Source organism: Centruroides vittatus, unplaced genomic scaffold (genome assembly GCF_030686945.1).
Source record: "Centruroides vittatus isolate TY-2023 unplaced genomic scaffold, ASM3068694v2 contig_443, whole genome shotgun sequence".
Lineage (NCBI taxonomy): Eukaryota > Metazoa > Arthropoda > Arachnida > Scorpiones > Buthidae > Centruroides > Centruroides vittatus.
The window spans coordinates 137,849-152,392 of record NW_027122242.1 but is presented as its reverse complement, the minus strand read 5'-3'; the positions used below and the strand labels follow the sequence as shown (position 1 = coordinate 152,392).

The window sequence follows — 14,544 nt, the reverse complement described above, 5'->3', positions numbered from 1 at the left end:
ATTGTCTTTTCATTTCACATATATATTATTTGGAGTTTTTACATATGCAAGGGGTACTATATACTACATTTCATTTTCCCATTTTTGTGTACAGTCCCTTCACCTTAAAACAATCATTGGTACAGCAAATTTTGTCATTACCCTGACAAAACACCCTTGTTGCAATGTTAATTTTCACATGAAAAAGTGAACAAAAATTTTATCAGAATTTGTATATCATATATTTTCTATCAACTGGATAATTAGACAATAAGAAAAACACACCTTTAAAAATCCAGCAAATAAATTTACTAATAAAAACAATTTCAAATCGTTTTAACCGATCAAAAAAGTTTTTATTAGTAAATTTATTTGCTGGAATTTTAAAGGTGTGTTTTTCTTGTTACCAGAATTTGTTAAACCAAACTGTAAATTATCTTAACAATCCTCAAGAAATAATCATATTTCCAATAATAATTTTATTATTTATATAGAAAAGTGTAAAAAGAAAAGTAATACTGTAATAAATGTTCTATTTTGAGTAGAATGGATTTTTTTTCCTAGTAAGCAAAGATGAGTTTGACTCAAATGGTAAAGCAATTCAAACATTCAGTTTTAGGTGACCTTTCTACTGTACTCAGAAAATAGGAGTTAAAGTTTAAGGATGTCCACCCTTTAAATGAATGCAGTCTCATGCAAACATGTACTAGTTTGTATATAGGGGGCAGCAAACTAGTTTGGCATAAGCTAGCCAAACCTAGTTGCTGCTAAATTTGGCTCCTTGTTTTATTCTTTTGGTGCCAAAAAATATTTTCTACCTTTTCAAACAATTTTCAACAGAAAAAAATCACAGGTTTCTCTTAGCTTTGTTCTGTTTAGCCACTCTGATATACTGCTCTGCACTTAAACAGCAAAAATACAGTGTCCTCCTCATTTTGTTCTACTAAATAAAGTTAATTTTATTTAGTAAATTAATTTAGAATATTATAATTTAGAGATTTTGATTGCCTATCAATCCTTAACTCTATAAATTATATAATCATGACCTTCACCCTAAAAATTGTTAATATGAATTTTCAATAAAGCAAACTAACTACTGTTTCCTTAGTGATCCATATTAATGTGAATTCACTGTTTTATCCATTTCTTTTGTTTTAATATAATCATTTAATTTATTATTAAATGGTATTGGCGATATTTTCTTATATTCTTTTTATATATAGAAACTTTAAATAGTATTTTTCATTATTATTATTATTTTCTGTAATGCTTTTTCTCAATTGTTTATTATTCTATTTGAATAGTTGTTTAGTGTCATTCTTTTTCTTTAACTATTTGATTTGTGGTTCTGTTTATGATTTTTCTGTATTCCATACAGATGTTTCTTTTAATGTAGTATGGTAAGTGTTGACTGTAATCTATGACTTTGTATATCACATAGTCTTGTAGGTAAATAATTCTAATTTATTCTTATAGATGGTGTGACAAGGTAAGCATTCGTGTGGCTTGATGTTCCTAAAGATATAATTTGCAACATATAATATTGTTTTAAAGAAAACTTCTTAATAATAATCATTTTTTACTTATTAACTTATGCTATTATTAATTCACCGTAACATTTTTGAAGATTACAGCATATTCCTCTAATTTCCTTCTAGTTTACATTTATTTGAATAAAGAAACTTTTAAGCAAATTTTTAAATAAAGTTCTCAGGAATGGAAATATCACAGAAAAAGAGAACTCATTATAGTCACTTAAACATTTTAATAACTCATCTCAATGATCTAAAATACAAATTAAAGCAGATTTGCAATGTTGTTATTGTGATTTCAAATGTTACCAGCACATTTTAAAATCTTTCCTAACTCTGGAACCCTTTTCATGTTTGGATAGTCATCTGCAAAGATCTTAATAAAGAATGTTAAATATTGAACATAAGTAAGAAATTAAAAATTTTTATCTCAAATCAATTTAATTAGCAGAGATCTAACTAGTGAAACTTTATGGCAACATTATTAATATTTAATATTTATGCATTCTGATTTTGAAGTTAGATTAAAAGTAAATTAAATGATGAATGCCATTTCAAATTTTAATTTTTGGAAGCCAGTTCTTTTAAAAAGAATTATTACTAGATAAATAAGGCATTTAAATCTGTATAACAAAATTTTGAATCTAAATACGTGAATTTAAAAAGTTGTTTTTTTTATTGATTATACATTACACTATTCAAAAAATGTTCTCTATTTAGTACTTGTTTCATAGCTTCAATTTTATTTATTCTATTAATATTGAAAGATGGATATATCATCATATCTTCTAGTTTTTGTGCTCTGCTTATAGCTACATATGCTAGCCCAGCAAAATTTTCTTTTTCTATGTGAATTACTGCTTTTTCCAGTGTCAGTCCTTGAGCTTTGTATATGGTCAATGAGTATGCAACTGAGATTGGAAACCATCTTCTTGCACAATCAACATTGTTATCCTTCCATTTTTCTTGCATAGGAAGAATAGGAAATCTTCCTTTTCTCATGGTTGGTCCCATATACTAATCAAATTTTATGATTATTGCCATTGGTAACAAAGGCAGTCTCCTTCCTTCTCTATGTAGAATGTCAATAACTGTTCTAAGAGATCCATTTACTAGGCCAGCATCGACCCATAGATTTTATGCAAAAACCAATAGATATAATACTGATTGCAAGTCTTGAAATTGTTCATCTAATGCTTTTTTCACAAAAATGTTATTATATTCTGCAGAAATTTTTGCAGAATATTCTATCTATTACTTTACGCAAGGAATAATTTGTTATACAGAGTGACCATTTCGTTTGTAAGAAATAGTCTTACAGAATCTTTAAATTTTTCTATATCTGATGGAGATAAAATTGCTTTCCTTCTTGTCATTAATGTCTCCCATTCTTGCTGCTTCAGTTTTCTGATTACAACACTGTGTAATATATCAGGTAACCAAATAAATAATGTCATTTTTGAAGTGTGAATAAAAATGTTTGTATTTTTTTGTTTAAAATAATTTTATTCAACAAAATATTCATCTTCACATTCAATTACACTTTCCCAATGGAAGGGAAGTTTGAAAATACCATTTTTAATATTAAAAATTGAGTTACTTTCTTTATAGCTGCATGATTTGTAATTGTTTTCCATGCATATGATTATTCAAAGATAAAAAAATGTGATAATCCAATGGAAATAAGTCAATAGAATAGGAAGGATAAGGTAAAAGTTTCCATCCCAATTGCATTATTTTGTTTCTTGTAATTTCTGCAATGTGTGGGTGAGCGTAGTTACCTTGTAAAAAACAAACAACTCAACAATTCACAAAAGATGGCTGTTTTACCCTAATTGTCACATACTCTTTACAGCTGCTCACTGTACAAATCTGCTGTGAAGGTTTGACAAATGTTCAAATAGCCATGATTAACAATATTCCTCAAAGTCCACCAAACACAAAGAAAGATTTTTTTTAAGTGTCATTCAAATCATTTATAAAAATAGTATTTTAAAATTGTCTTTCTGTTGAGAAAATGTAATTGAATGTAAAAGTGAATATTTCAATAAATAAAATTATTTTCATTAAAATAAAAAACAACATTATTTATTTTATCATCTGATATTTCTGAACAGTTGACTTGAATTTTGCCAACATTTGAAACATTGAAACATTTTTAGTAATGTACTAAAATAAGCTTGTCCTCAAGAAGAAAATTTGTCATTAGAGTTTGCAAAGAGGTGTATCTTTCACAGGAGACTTTCTGGATTTCTCCAAAGAAGTAAACAAACATACCTTCAGACGGTTCATGGTTGTTCCCATTCACTTAACAGCATCTGTTGTGAATTTTTGACATTAATCTTGATCTGATCATAGAATATTCATTGAAAATCAGGTATTGAATATTATTTAATGTAACTTGAAAGTTCTGAAGCAATTTTCCAACTAGTTCTTTAAAAAAACAAATTGGAATTCTTAGAAAATGTTAATTGGTTTCCCATTGACTGCAGTATCTGTTGAAGCAAGTACTTGAATGCACTTGTTTCTTAGGGTTTTGCTTACTAATTTTACTATAGCCTTAATCAGGGTACTTTTCCAGTGCTTGCTTTTCAAATTCTAGTGCAAAATCAGCCTCATTATTACTTGGCTTTATTTTTCATCCTACACATCTTTATTTAAAAAAATACAAAACAAAAACAGAATAATTAAGTAAACAAAATAATATTAAACAATTTATCTTTAAATGAAATTGATTCCTTGATATAAACTTTTTAAATAGAATATGAAGATAAATAAACACTTCGAAACCAAAATTCAGAAAAAGAAATTCACAAAAAACAATAAAAAACAAAAATGTTGCAAAAGAAATTCGCTAAGAATTTTTGGAGAATGTGAACAAACAAATATAAGCACATGTAAAGAAAACAGAAACAAACTATTTACACATGCTTTTTTTATCTTAAATAATATGTGCATGCATAAAAAATGCCATCTATTGGTTTAAGAATTAAGCCTTTATCATATTTTAACAAATTGACTGATTTCTACCAAAAACTATACAGTTCATCTCATATATACAAATATGTTATTCTGAAAATTTCATTAATTTTGGATGTATAATTCTTTAGTTATTGAGTCATGTAGCCGTGGGATTTCTGAAATTAAGGAGTCTTCACTTAACAATCAGACTAATTAATACTATTTTTTTTACTACATTTACTTTTCAATTATATCACAGAGAACATCAACAACTTCATTAAGAACAAATTTTTCAGTGATTTACACTTATTACCAAATTTTAATAAATATGGCAAATAAAAAAAAATTGGTTAATGTTACCTATGGTAGCGAACATGGCGGCTTGTCTCTGAAACAGTGAGGACAAACATTCTAACCTAACCTAACCTATTCTAATAAATTACCATAATTATTGCCAGCCAAATTATTAGAATAGGTTAGGTTAGGTTAGAACTGTGCGTACCCACTGTTTCAGAGATGAACCGCCATGTTCACCACCATAGGTAACATTAACCGAAAAATTATACTAAAATTTTCTGGAAAGGAGTTAAATTAATGGATATAAACTTTTATTAATTTTTTCATTCTTTTATTAAAATGAATGTAACTAAATGGTTTTATATACTTAGCACCTAAATAAACAAAATTTCAATATTTCAGTACACATACCTCTCAACAGATTTATGATGAGTTACTCCTTCTGAACCACCCACTGCATATAAAAGACCATCTAAAACACCAACACCAACTCTGTTTCTAGCAACATTCATGGGACAGCAGGATCTCCAAACATTTTTAATTGGATCATAACAGTCTACAGCATTTGAATCTTGATTGCCATCACGGCTGTTGTTTCTTCCACCCACAGCATAAAATTTTCCTTCAATAAATGCACCTCCAAGTCCACTGCGAGGAGTAGGAATATCAGCTAAGGAATACCATTGTTTATCTTCCGCATTATAACATTCCATATTACTGAGGGACTGTTGTAAGTAACCACCAGCTGTATAGATGACAAATGGAACTTTCGGTGTACGTTGATGACAATTGTATTTACGACAAACAGTTAAATCCTAAAAATATTGAAGTGTAATTATAAATGACAATTTGATTATAGAATTTAATCAAAGTTAACAGTAATATAGATAACATTTATTGTTAAACAGTAATGGTGCTAAAAGTTTCATTCTGGGAAGGCAGAGATGGAGTTAGACTCATAAACTTCATATGATCAAGACAAAGATGGAAATAATTAAACTTTCTGAAAATGGTGAATCTTTTGCTTCAATTGGACATTTGTACGATATAAACAGATCTACGATATGTTCAATTTTGAAAAATACGAGTAAAATTAAGGAATATGTTCAAAATTGTGGAAATATATCTTCAAAGATTGTTTCCAAAAGACATGGCATAGTGATGGATGAAATGAAAAAATCTTTGTCATCATGGATTGATGATCAACATCAAAATAATGTTCCTCTGAGTTTTCAATTATTCAAGCTAAGGCTCTTAGTTTGCATGAAGATTGGAAGACTAGATTAAATGAAGATTCTAACATGGTGTTTCAAGCAAGTAATGGCTGATTTGACAAATTTGAAATGAGATATTCTTTACATAATATTAAATTCATTGGAGAATTGGCTGATGCAGATAAAGATGCTAAAAAAGAATTTATTTGCTCATTGTCCAAAATTATTGTAGATGGAGAATGTTCTCCTAGCCAAATATTCAATGTAGATGAGTTGAGTTTATTTTGGAAAAAAATGCTTAATCATACATTTTTATCAAAAGAAGAATCCATTGCCCCTGGACATAAACCTTCCAAAAACCAATTGACATTGCTTCTTGGTGGAAACTTAGTTGGTGATTTAAAATTGAAGCCATTGTTAGTTTACCAAGTGGAAAATCCCAGAGCATTGAAAGGGAAAGAAAAAGAATTGCTTCCAGTCATTCGGAAATCAAATAAAAATACCTGGGTTACTGCATTAATATTTAAAGTTGGTTCACTTTTCATTGTGCCGACAATTAAGGAATATTGTAAAAATAATTTACAATTTATTAATCTTAGACAATGCTCCAGGACACCCAAAATCTCTGCAGAATTTATATCTAGAAATCAATGTTGTGTTTCTTCCTCCCAATACTACCTACCTCATACAGCCCATGGACCAAACAGTGATAGCTATGTTTAAACAGTATTATATGAGGATGATAATAACTAAGGCCATCAAGGCAACTAATAGGGAAGATGGGCCAACATTAACAGATTTTCAGAAGAACTATAATATATAGAACACAATAAACAATATTGAAAACTCGTGGGCTGAAATAAAAGTCAACAATGAAATGTTCCTGAAAACAATTATGCCCACAAATGATGAGTGATTTTATAAATTTTGAAGAAACACCAGAAACTATCACAGATGAAATAGTTATTCTAATGAATGAACTAAACTTGACGTCAACAATGAAGTTGTTAACCACTCTGCAGTGGCCGATGGATATATCCATTAAGGGCAATCGTGTGGAGGTGGTGAGGGATGGATATATCCGTTAAATTCTTTTGGGGGTATCACCAAAAAACTACAACAAAAAAAAATTCACATAAAAAATGAATTAGGTAACAATAAAAAAGATTTTTCTTTACTAGACATAACTGTTTACAAAATCTTTTTCTAAAATGGTAATGAGAAAAAACGTGTAAAAAAATACTTTAAAAATTTCCTACGTTTCTCCATTACTTTGGAGTAGCACCATACCCTACTGTTGAAAGGTTAATGAGTTGATTGAATCTCACTCATTACCTCTGTCAAATGAATTACTTAATTGAGCAACAACTCAGCAATAATGAAATACATAATGAAAGTAAAAAAGAAGAAGCTAATAAAAACGTAAAGACTTTGACAATTAAAAATATGAATGAAGCCTTCATGCATCTTGACAAATTTTTGACTATCATGAAAGAATGTGATCCCAATGGAGAACATAAATCTCAAGTATGTAGGGCGATTGAGAAAAACAGCATGTTATAAAAATCTTTATCAAGAAAATAAAAAAAATGGTGGTATTCAACTAATTCTTGACAAGTTTATAAAGAAAACACCTGAGAGCACTTAAACATGCCTCGTTAACTTCATTATGTATACATATTGATAAATAAATATTTTAAAACACAGTTTTTGGTGCATATTTTTTTTACATCCCTCTACTTTCAAACATTCAACATTCATACACACTTTCAGGAACCAATTATGTGTGAAAGTCGAGTACATTAATTATGACAATTATTCTTGTAAGAGATGAAATTATCATATTTGGACAGTTTTTACGATATAATAAATATATGAAATTCAATGAAATTTTATTCAATTTTAAATTACTAAATTCAAAATTAAAAATGGTTAACTGAAACAGTTCAAGTAATATATTTTAAATTATTTGATAATATGTTTATCTATTAAATATAGTTAATTTTCTTAAAATCTAAACTTCATTATTAAAAGTGATGACTGACTAAACAAAAATTGTTTTGTTAAGGACTTCAAAAGTGTTAAATTCGAAACATTTCCAACTTTACTACAACATAACTTCAGCATATGCATAAACTTGACTTTAGAACAAGGAAATGGAATATTTAAATACATAAGATTTTTTAAATTTACAACATAAAAAATTTTAAAGTATTTTTTACAATATTCAACTCCATAATATAAACTGAAGAGCACGGACACTAAAATTTTTTAAGGGCTCCAACATATTTTTTATGAATTAAACAATTTGTTGGATTCCTTAAAAAATTTGTTTTTTGCTGTCAATGCTCTTCAGAAAATTTTAAGAAATAATAATAAATTAATTAAAAATAATGATTATTATTATTATTATGTATTGTTAATTTATATGGTAATAATATTGTTTAACATGCATTAAATAATTATATAAATAAATTTTTTCATTTTATAAATATTTATTTTGCTGTCCTGCATTTAATTTACATGTATATTGAAGATTGGCTGAAGTGAGAAAGAAAACACTTTAAAATAAATAATTTTGGTATCTTCGACTAAACAGTTTTTGTTTATTGGGCTGTTATCACAGTGTGAAGCCTACTTTCATTATTTAAAATGTTTTCAAATATTAAAAATTTAAATTTTAAATTAATATATTTTAAAAACTTATCAAGTATACCTGTAGTATTTGAGTAAGATATTCACAACATTGAGGCATATTTTTCACTAATTCACATCCTTGAATTTGTTCTTTTAAAAATCGAGGTGTTAAAAAATGACACCTAACTGCATTCAAAATGTTTGAAAGTTTAGGACCTCTACGTTCCTCATCATGTTTTACCCATCTTAGAACTGAATTAAAAACTTCAGATTCATTTCTGACATTAAGTTCATCTTTTTTAATTAATTGAATTAATTGACAAGGAGATAAAACTAAAAACTCTTCCCCTTGAGATACCTGAAATTATATAAAAGTTTACTTTTAAAAATCATATAATGGAAATATTTTATTTTTAATTATTATTGTCTTTTTACTGATATTTTATTCAAAATCTGTAGAAAAAAAAATATTTTTATACAACACTTACATAAGTTATCAACAAAATGTTTCTTATGTAACTCCGATGATTCAACACCTTATCATTTAATATTAAAATGTCCAAAATTAAATGATATTCGTGAACACTATGACATAACTCGAACTTATAAATGCAATTCGCTAATAGAATTGTTAAAAAACTTCAACAAAATGGGTAAAAAAGACTTATATAAAATTTATAACTATTTTTGTAAAATAATCGACATTTATAAAAACAAAACAAACTAACACTAATGAAGAATTAAAACATGTTATTATTAATGAAATAGAACAATAAAATTGTAAGATTCAAATTAATGTTTGGAATGTATTCGCGGAAAAATAGGTGTAAATCAAAATCAAAAGTATGTAAAGTAAAAAACAAGTAAACAATGTAAATGTAACCCCCTTGTAATAGGGAAGAAATTTCCAATAGACAATAAATGATGATAATAATAATAATAATTAAATTAAATTAAATATAATCAAAAATAAATTATAAAAATAAAAAAATTGTAATAAAGTTAGAGTGAAGTCAGAAATAACTAAAAAATATAAATAAAAAAATAACTACAAAATATTTTTTCTTTACTCTTTCCAGCTGGAAGAAATTCTTTAAACACTAAATTATATTACAGATAATTAATTTTAAAAATAATAATAATAATTAAAAACATTACAAATAAAATAAATTTTATATCAAAATTTATTAAATAACTCTTTCCAAGAATTTATATTAACATTAGTAATGTACTAAAAACAGAAATACTGAATTAAAAAACTTTGTTTAAGAATTCTTATTTTAAACTATGTTAAAGATTTCATTAGAACAAATTAGAACATGATATTATAATAAAACAAAGGCTGTAGACTTTAAAAAGAAACCTCAAAATATAACCTGTGAAAAATGTTGATCCAGGAACTGATTTGCTGTTTGATACAAGGCTGTGCAACCATGCTGAAGGGCAAAATCTGCTATACCAATACAATTAGATGGATCTAATTGTTTTTCCAGAAATGTACAGCAAGCTTCAATAATATGATTAACCTAAAAAATTCATAATTAAAATATCAGTTAGTTTATTATAAAATATATCATTTTACAATATATTTTTATAGATCAGTGCCACTCTATATATATTTATTTTAAATTAAAATATTTTTATCTATAAATTTATGTCATAAAATTTGCCAATGTCAAACTTTATAACTTTAATTACAGTAGAGAGTCGTAAATCGGCACCCCGGTAATCAGAATCGCCGGTATTCGGCACGATTTTCAGTCGGACTGTATCATGCTGAATCGAACGTTTTTGATACTAAATTTACTTCTAAAGTATAATTTTCATGTTTTTATATTCTTCAATATATTTATTTTGTTTGTACAAAATGCAGAAATAATTTTTAACGATACGATAGCCTCGATTATTATTATAAAAATTTTCGTTAGGCTTAAAATCGACGAAAATTCAACACGAAGCGACACGCAACGGAGAAAAATTTGAACATCGGACAGGTTAATATATTTTTTCATACATAGACCGTAATCGGAACAAATCCCTAATCTGAACAACCCCAGTCCCCAAGTGATTCTGATTTTCGGTTCTCTACTGTACTTGTCTGATTAATACATACCCATGCTTGTTTCCATAAATAAATCAGTTCTCTAAACTGAATATACATAATTAGCATATTAGAGCATTCTCAATATAAGAAATGTTTTACTTTTAATTAAAATTGAAATATTAAATTATTTTATAAATTATTATAAAATATTAAGTGTCTAAAGTTTTGTTTGTAATGTCAACTTTTATATTGACAAACATACTAATTTTTAAATACATTTGTGGCAAAGTTCTGTTTTAAAGAATGAAATATTTTGAAACTTAATGTTTACAAAACATTAAGTTTAAAAAGAAGTTCACATTAAGTTCATTAAGAACTCTACATATGTTTTTCAATGCTTCACAATCGCATTGTCACATTACTAGCTCTGAACTATTTAGAAAAATTATAATTTTTAATTTCAAGAAATATAATGTTAAAGCATACCTCTTTCGTGAAATTTTATTTTGAATATTCAACTATTTTTCTATTAGTAAAATACTATAAATAACAAAACATACCAGCACTAAATTTATGTAAAACAAACGTTTTAAATCACTTTTATCATTCAGCATCAAGTTCCAATTGAACATTTCAAGCATTTTAATAGGCACATATTGGTCACTATCAATATATAAAATGCAAACTCCTTGTCCAGGTCACAAAGAGTTTATATATATATATATATATATATATAAACCCACAAATGACCTAAAACTTTTACTGATATTTTAGCATTTTGATTATATTTAATTATTCGCTTTTGCATCTTTTATCCAAATTATTTTAAATATTCAAAATATGTATTTAATTCATTAATTACAACAATATATTCATTGATTGTGTCTTGGGCACGCAAATTTAAATTATAGAATTGTTATTTAAAAAGGAAATTCAGATAAATATCACGTTTTACCAAAATTTACCAAATGTATCTCTGACATTAAAAAGTTTATTATTTTGTTTAATTACTGCTGAAGTTTGTATTTGAGATAAGATAAATTAAATTTTCAAAAGTGTTTTATCTTTTAAAAAGTTGCTGACTCCTTTAATGTTTAACATATCATTAATTATTTAATTGTTAATAAGTCATATATGACATTAAAGTTGTTATCTACTTTTGTATTTATTAAATCACAAAGTAGTTGTTAATAGTGATGATAAACATTATTGAACAGATGAGCATTATTTTGAAACGAGATATTAATTTAAAATTTATGCTTGCCTGTTTATTAATCAAAAATACAACTTGAACTTATGCTTTAAAATTTCAAAATTGATATTTATATTAGAAATTTTTTTAAAAATTTGATATAATCATTCTTTCCTTGAATTTTCCTTTTCTTCCCATTTAAAAAGTTATTCTAAATGAACATTATTTTCAAGTTTTACTAAAATTAGTTTATGACAGTTTAATTTTGAAATATAGCAACTAAACTTTTGATAAAATGTTAAGCTTTAATAAGTAAAGAATTTATGTAAATAAAATTTATCAATTATATGGTAATACGGTAAAAAACAAATATCAAGTCACTGTTAATTTTATTGTTTTTTGTTATATTTATGTACAATTTATTGAATTATTGTATATTTGTTATTTTGAATTTAAATTTATTGTATAAAACCTGTAGTAGGTTCTATACTAAAATCTGATGGTAACTACTAAAGTAATTAAAAATATTTATTAAAAATTGATGTTGAGTTATAAATGTTTGATTATTTATTTTTTATAGAAATCTGTCATTTTGCTGATTCTGATTATTATTACATATTTAAAATTCTAAATTATTTAACTAAAGCATATTGTGTAAAAAATACATTTGCAACATTTACATTAAAAATATTTTACCTGAAACATTGTTGCTGCTGGTAAGAGATTACAAACATTCATTTCTTCCACTTTCACTTCCCCAGTATAAGCAAATTTGATAATAAAGGCCATTGTTACAGGTGAAACACCTTGAATATTAATAACAGACATTTCAGATTCTTTTAAGCCACTGGTGAACATGGCTCTAAAATAAGGGCTTGCAGCTGCCAGAACTATTTTGTGCGCATGAAAGGTATCATTGTCCACACGAATTTCTACATCACATAATTTCTGATGACGTCTCATCATATTCATCATATCTAAAGCTTCTTTTGGAAATGAACTATTTACAAATGTCATTGAACCATTGACAGCGGGGTTATTTTCATCAATAGGACGTGGCTTAAAACATGCTGGACTCCTAAATGAAGTACAGTCTGATTTTTCTGCCATTTTTAAAAGTTCCATGAAAATTATCAATTTATAAATATATAGAGTATTATAAATTCATTATAAAATGAGAACAAGTTTAACAATTTATTTCTACATTCTAATAACTCAGTCAAGCTGGAATATGCTACAGGCAATGACATTTTCCACAAATGACAATTGCAGATATACAATTAGTAAAAATAAGCTGAAAATAAAAACAAAACATTTTAAGTATACAATCAATAAAAATACTTAATTTTATACTATTTTTTATTACAGAGTAAAACTTTTAATAATTATTAAATATTAATTTATCAAAATTTTTCATTGAAATTAGCAGATTGTTTAATTTTCTTTGAATTATTCTTCAAAGTGATATAGAAAAAAATCATGAAAATAATGTTTTACTTAACTACTTTATATTTCATGACAATTAATTTTCATTAATATATTTGTTTCTGTTTATCACAGGATGGTGTCATGTAATCTTTTCCTAAAATGTGACTGGCATATATTTACATGGGACAAGATAGAAATACAAATTTCTTAGTGAATTTCTCGAGTTGCACAGAAATGTTTATACATTACAAAATTTAATGTCTTGAAACAATACTATACAGTATAGTCCTACTTTTATATTTATGAACTATTATATTTTTGCTTCAAGATTTCTTAAACTATTGTATCTTTCCAGAGTATAGAGTTGACATTAATTTTAATTTTCAAGATTCTTTATACCTAATTACTCTTTAATTATCTAATTGTAGTTATGTGAAAGAAATTATAAAGAAATAAATATAACAATTTAAAGATAAAGCATATTACATATTCAATTTTTTGAAACAGCACTATAAATAAATATTTATAATTCCATTTTATTTTTAGTGTATTATTTTAAAAAAATCACAAAATTCTATATAAAATATCAGAGTTATAAATAATATATACTGTATATGGACATTTAAAAGAATATTGTACTTTCATTATCATAAAACTATATAAGTTATACATATTAGCTCAGTAATTCACTCTTCTTGCAAAAATGGTATAATCGAAGTGAAGAATTTAACAAATGGAGACTGATATAACACTATTATGTTTGTCCAGATTAAGGTCAGAAAAGAGATTCTACATAAAAGGTATATGCAACATAGAAAAACTAGTAATAAAATTACAATGACTATGAATAATGAATAAAAATTAGTGAAATATATTTAAACATGAACACAGATTATTAAAATATATATATATAACAACATCCTGAAGCCTAATGTTTTGATACTAAGCCAAACGATTGCTGTTAATTTCTTCCAGATTATTCTAAATTATTTAATAAAATTATTAAATTACTATAATTATTAATTTAGATAAGAGATGGTGCCTAACATCTACCTCTAGTACCAAATTACTTAGTATATAATTATTAAATATAGAATAATAACAGCCTGATTATTAATGGCAATTGTTTGGCTTAGTAAAAAAAATGTTTTGATCAATATGTTAGTGGACAGTATCAGTAATATGCACTTTTTAAATATTTTTATGGGAGGGAAAAAATTAAATTTAACTATTATATGAACTTAAAATTATTAAATTTTA

General features: G+C 25.9%; 1 protein-coding gene across 2 annotated transcripts in view; it reads right to left on the bottom strand.

Annotated features, from left to right (window-relative positions):
* Keap1 (kelch like ECH associated protein 1) overlaps positions 1-14,544 on the bottom strand; it is a 47,234-nt gene that overhangs the window by 20,359 nt on the left and 12,331 nt on the right. For both annotated transcript variants that reach the window (XM_067272565.1, XM_067272566.1), the window contains exons 3-6: positions 12,553-13,150; positions 9,997-10,146; positions 8,700-8,978; positions 5,181-5,584 (exon numbers count right to left, since the gene is read on the bottom strand). In XM_067272565.1, the coding sequence (XP_067128666.1) occupies positions 5,181-5,584; positions 8,700-8,978; positions 9,997-10,146; positions 12,553-12,981 (1,262 nt within the window). In that variant the 5' untranslated portion in view covers positions 12,982-13,150. The remainder of the gene's footprint in view (positions 1-5,180; positions 5,585-8,699; positions 8,979-9,996; positions 10,147-12,552; positions 13,151-14,544) is intronic.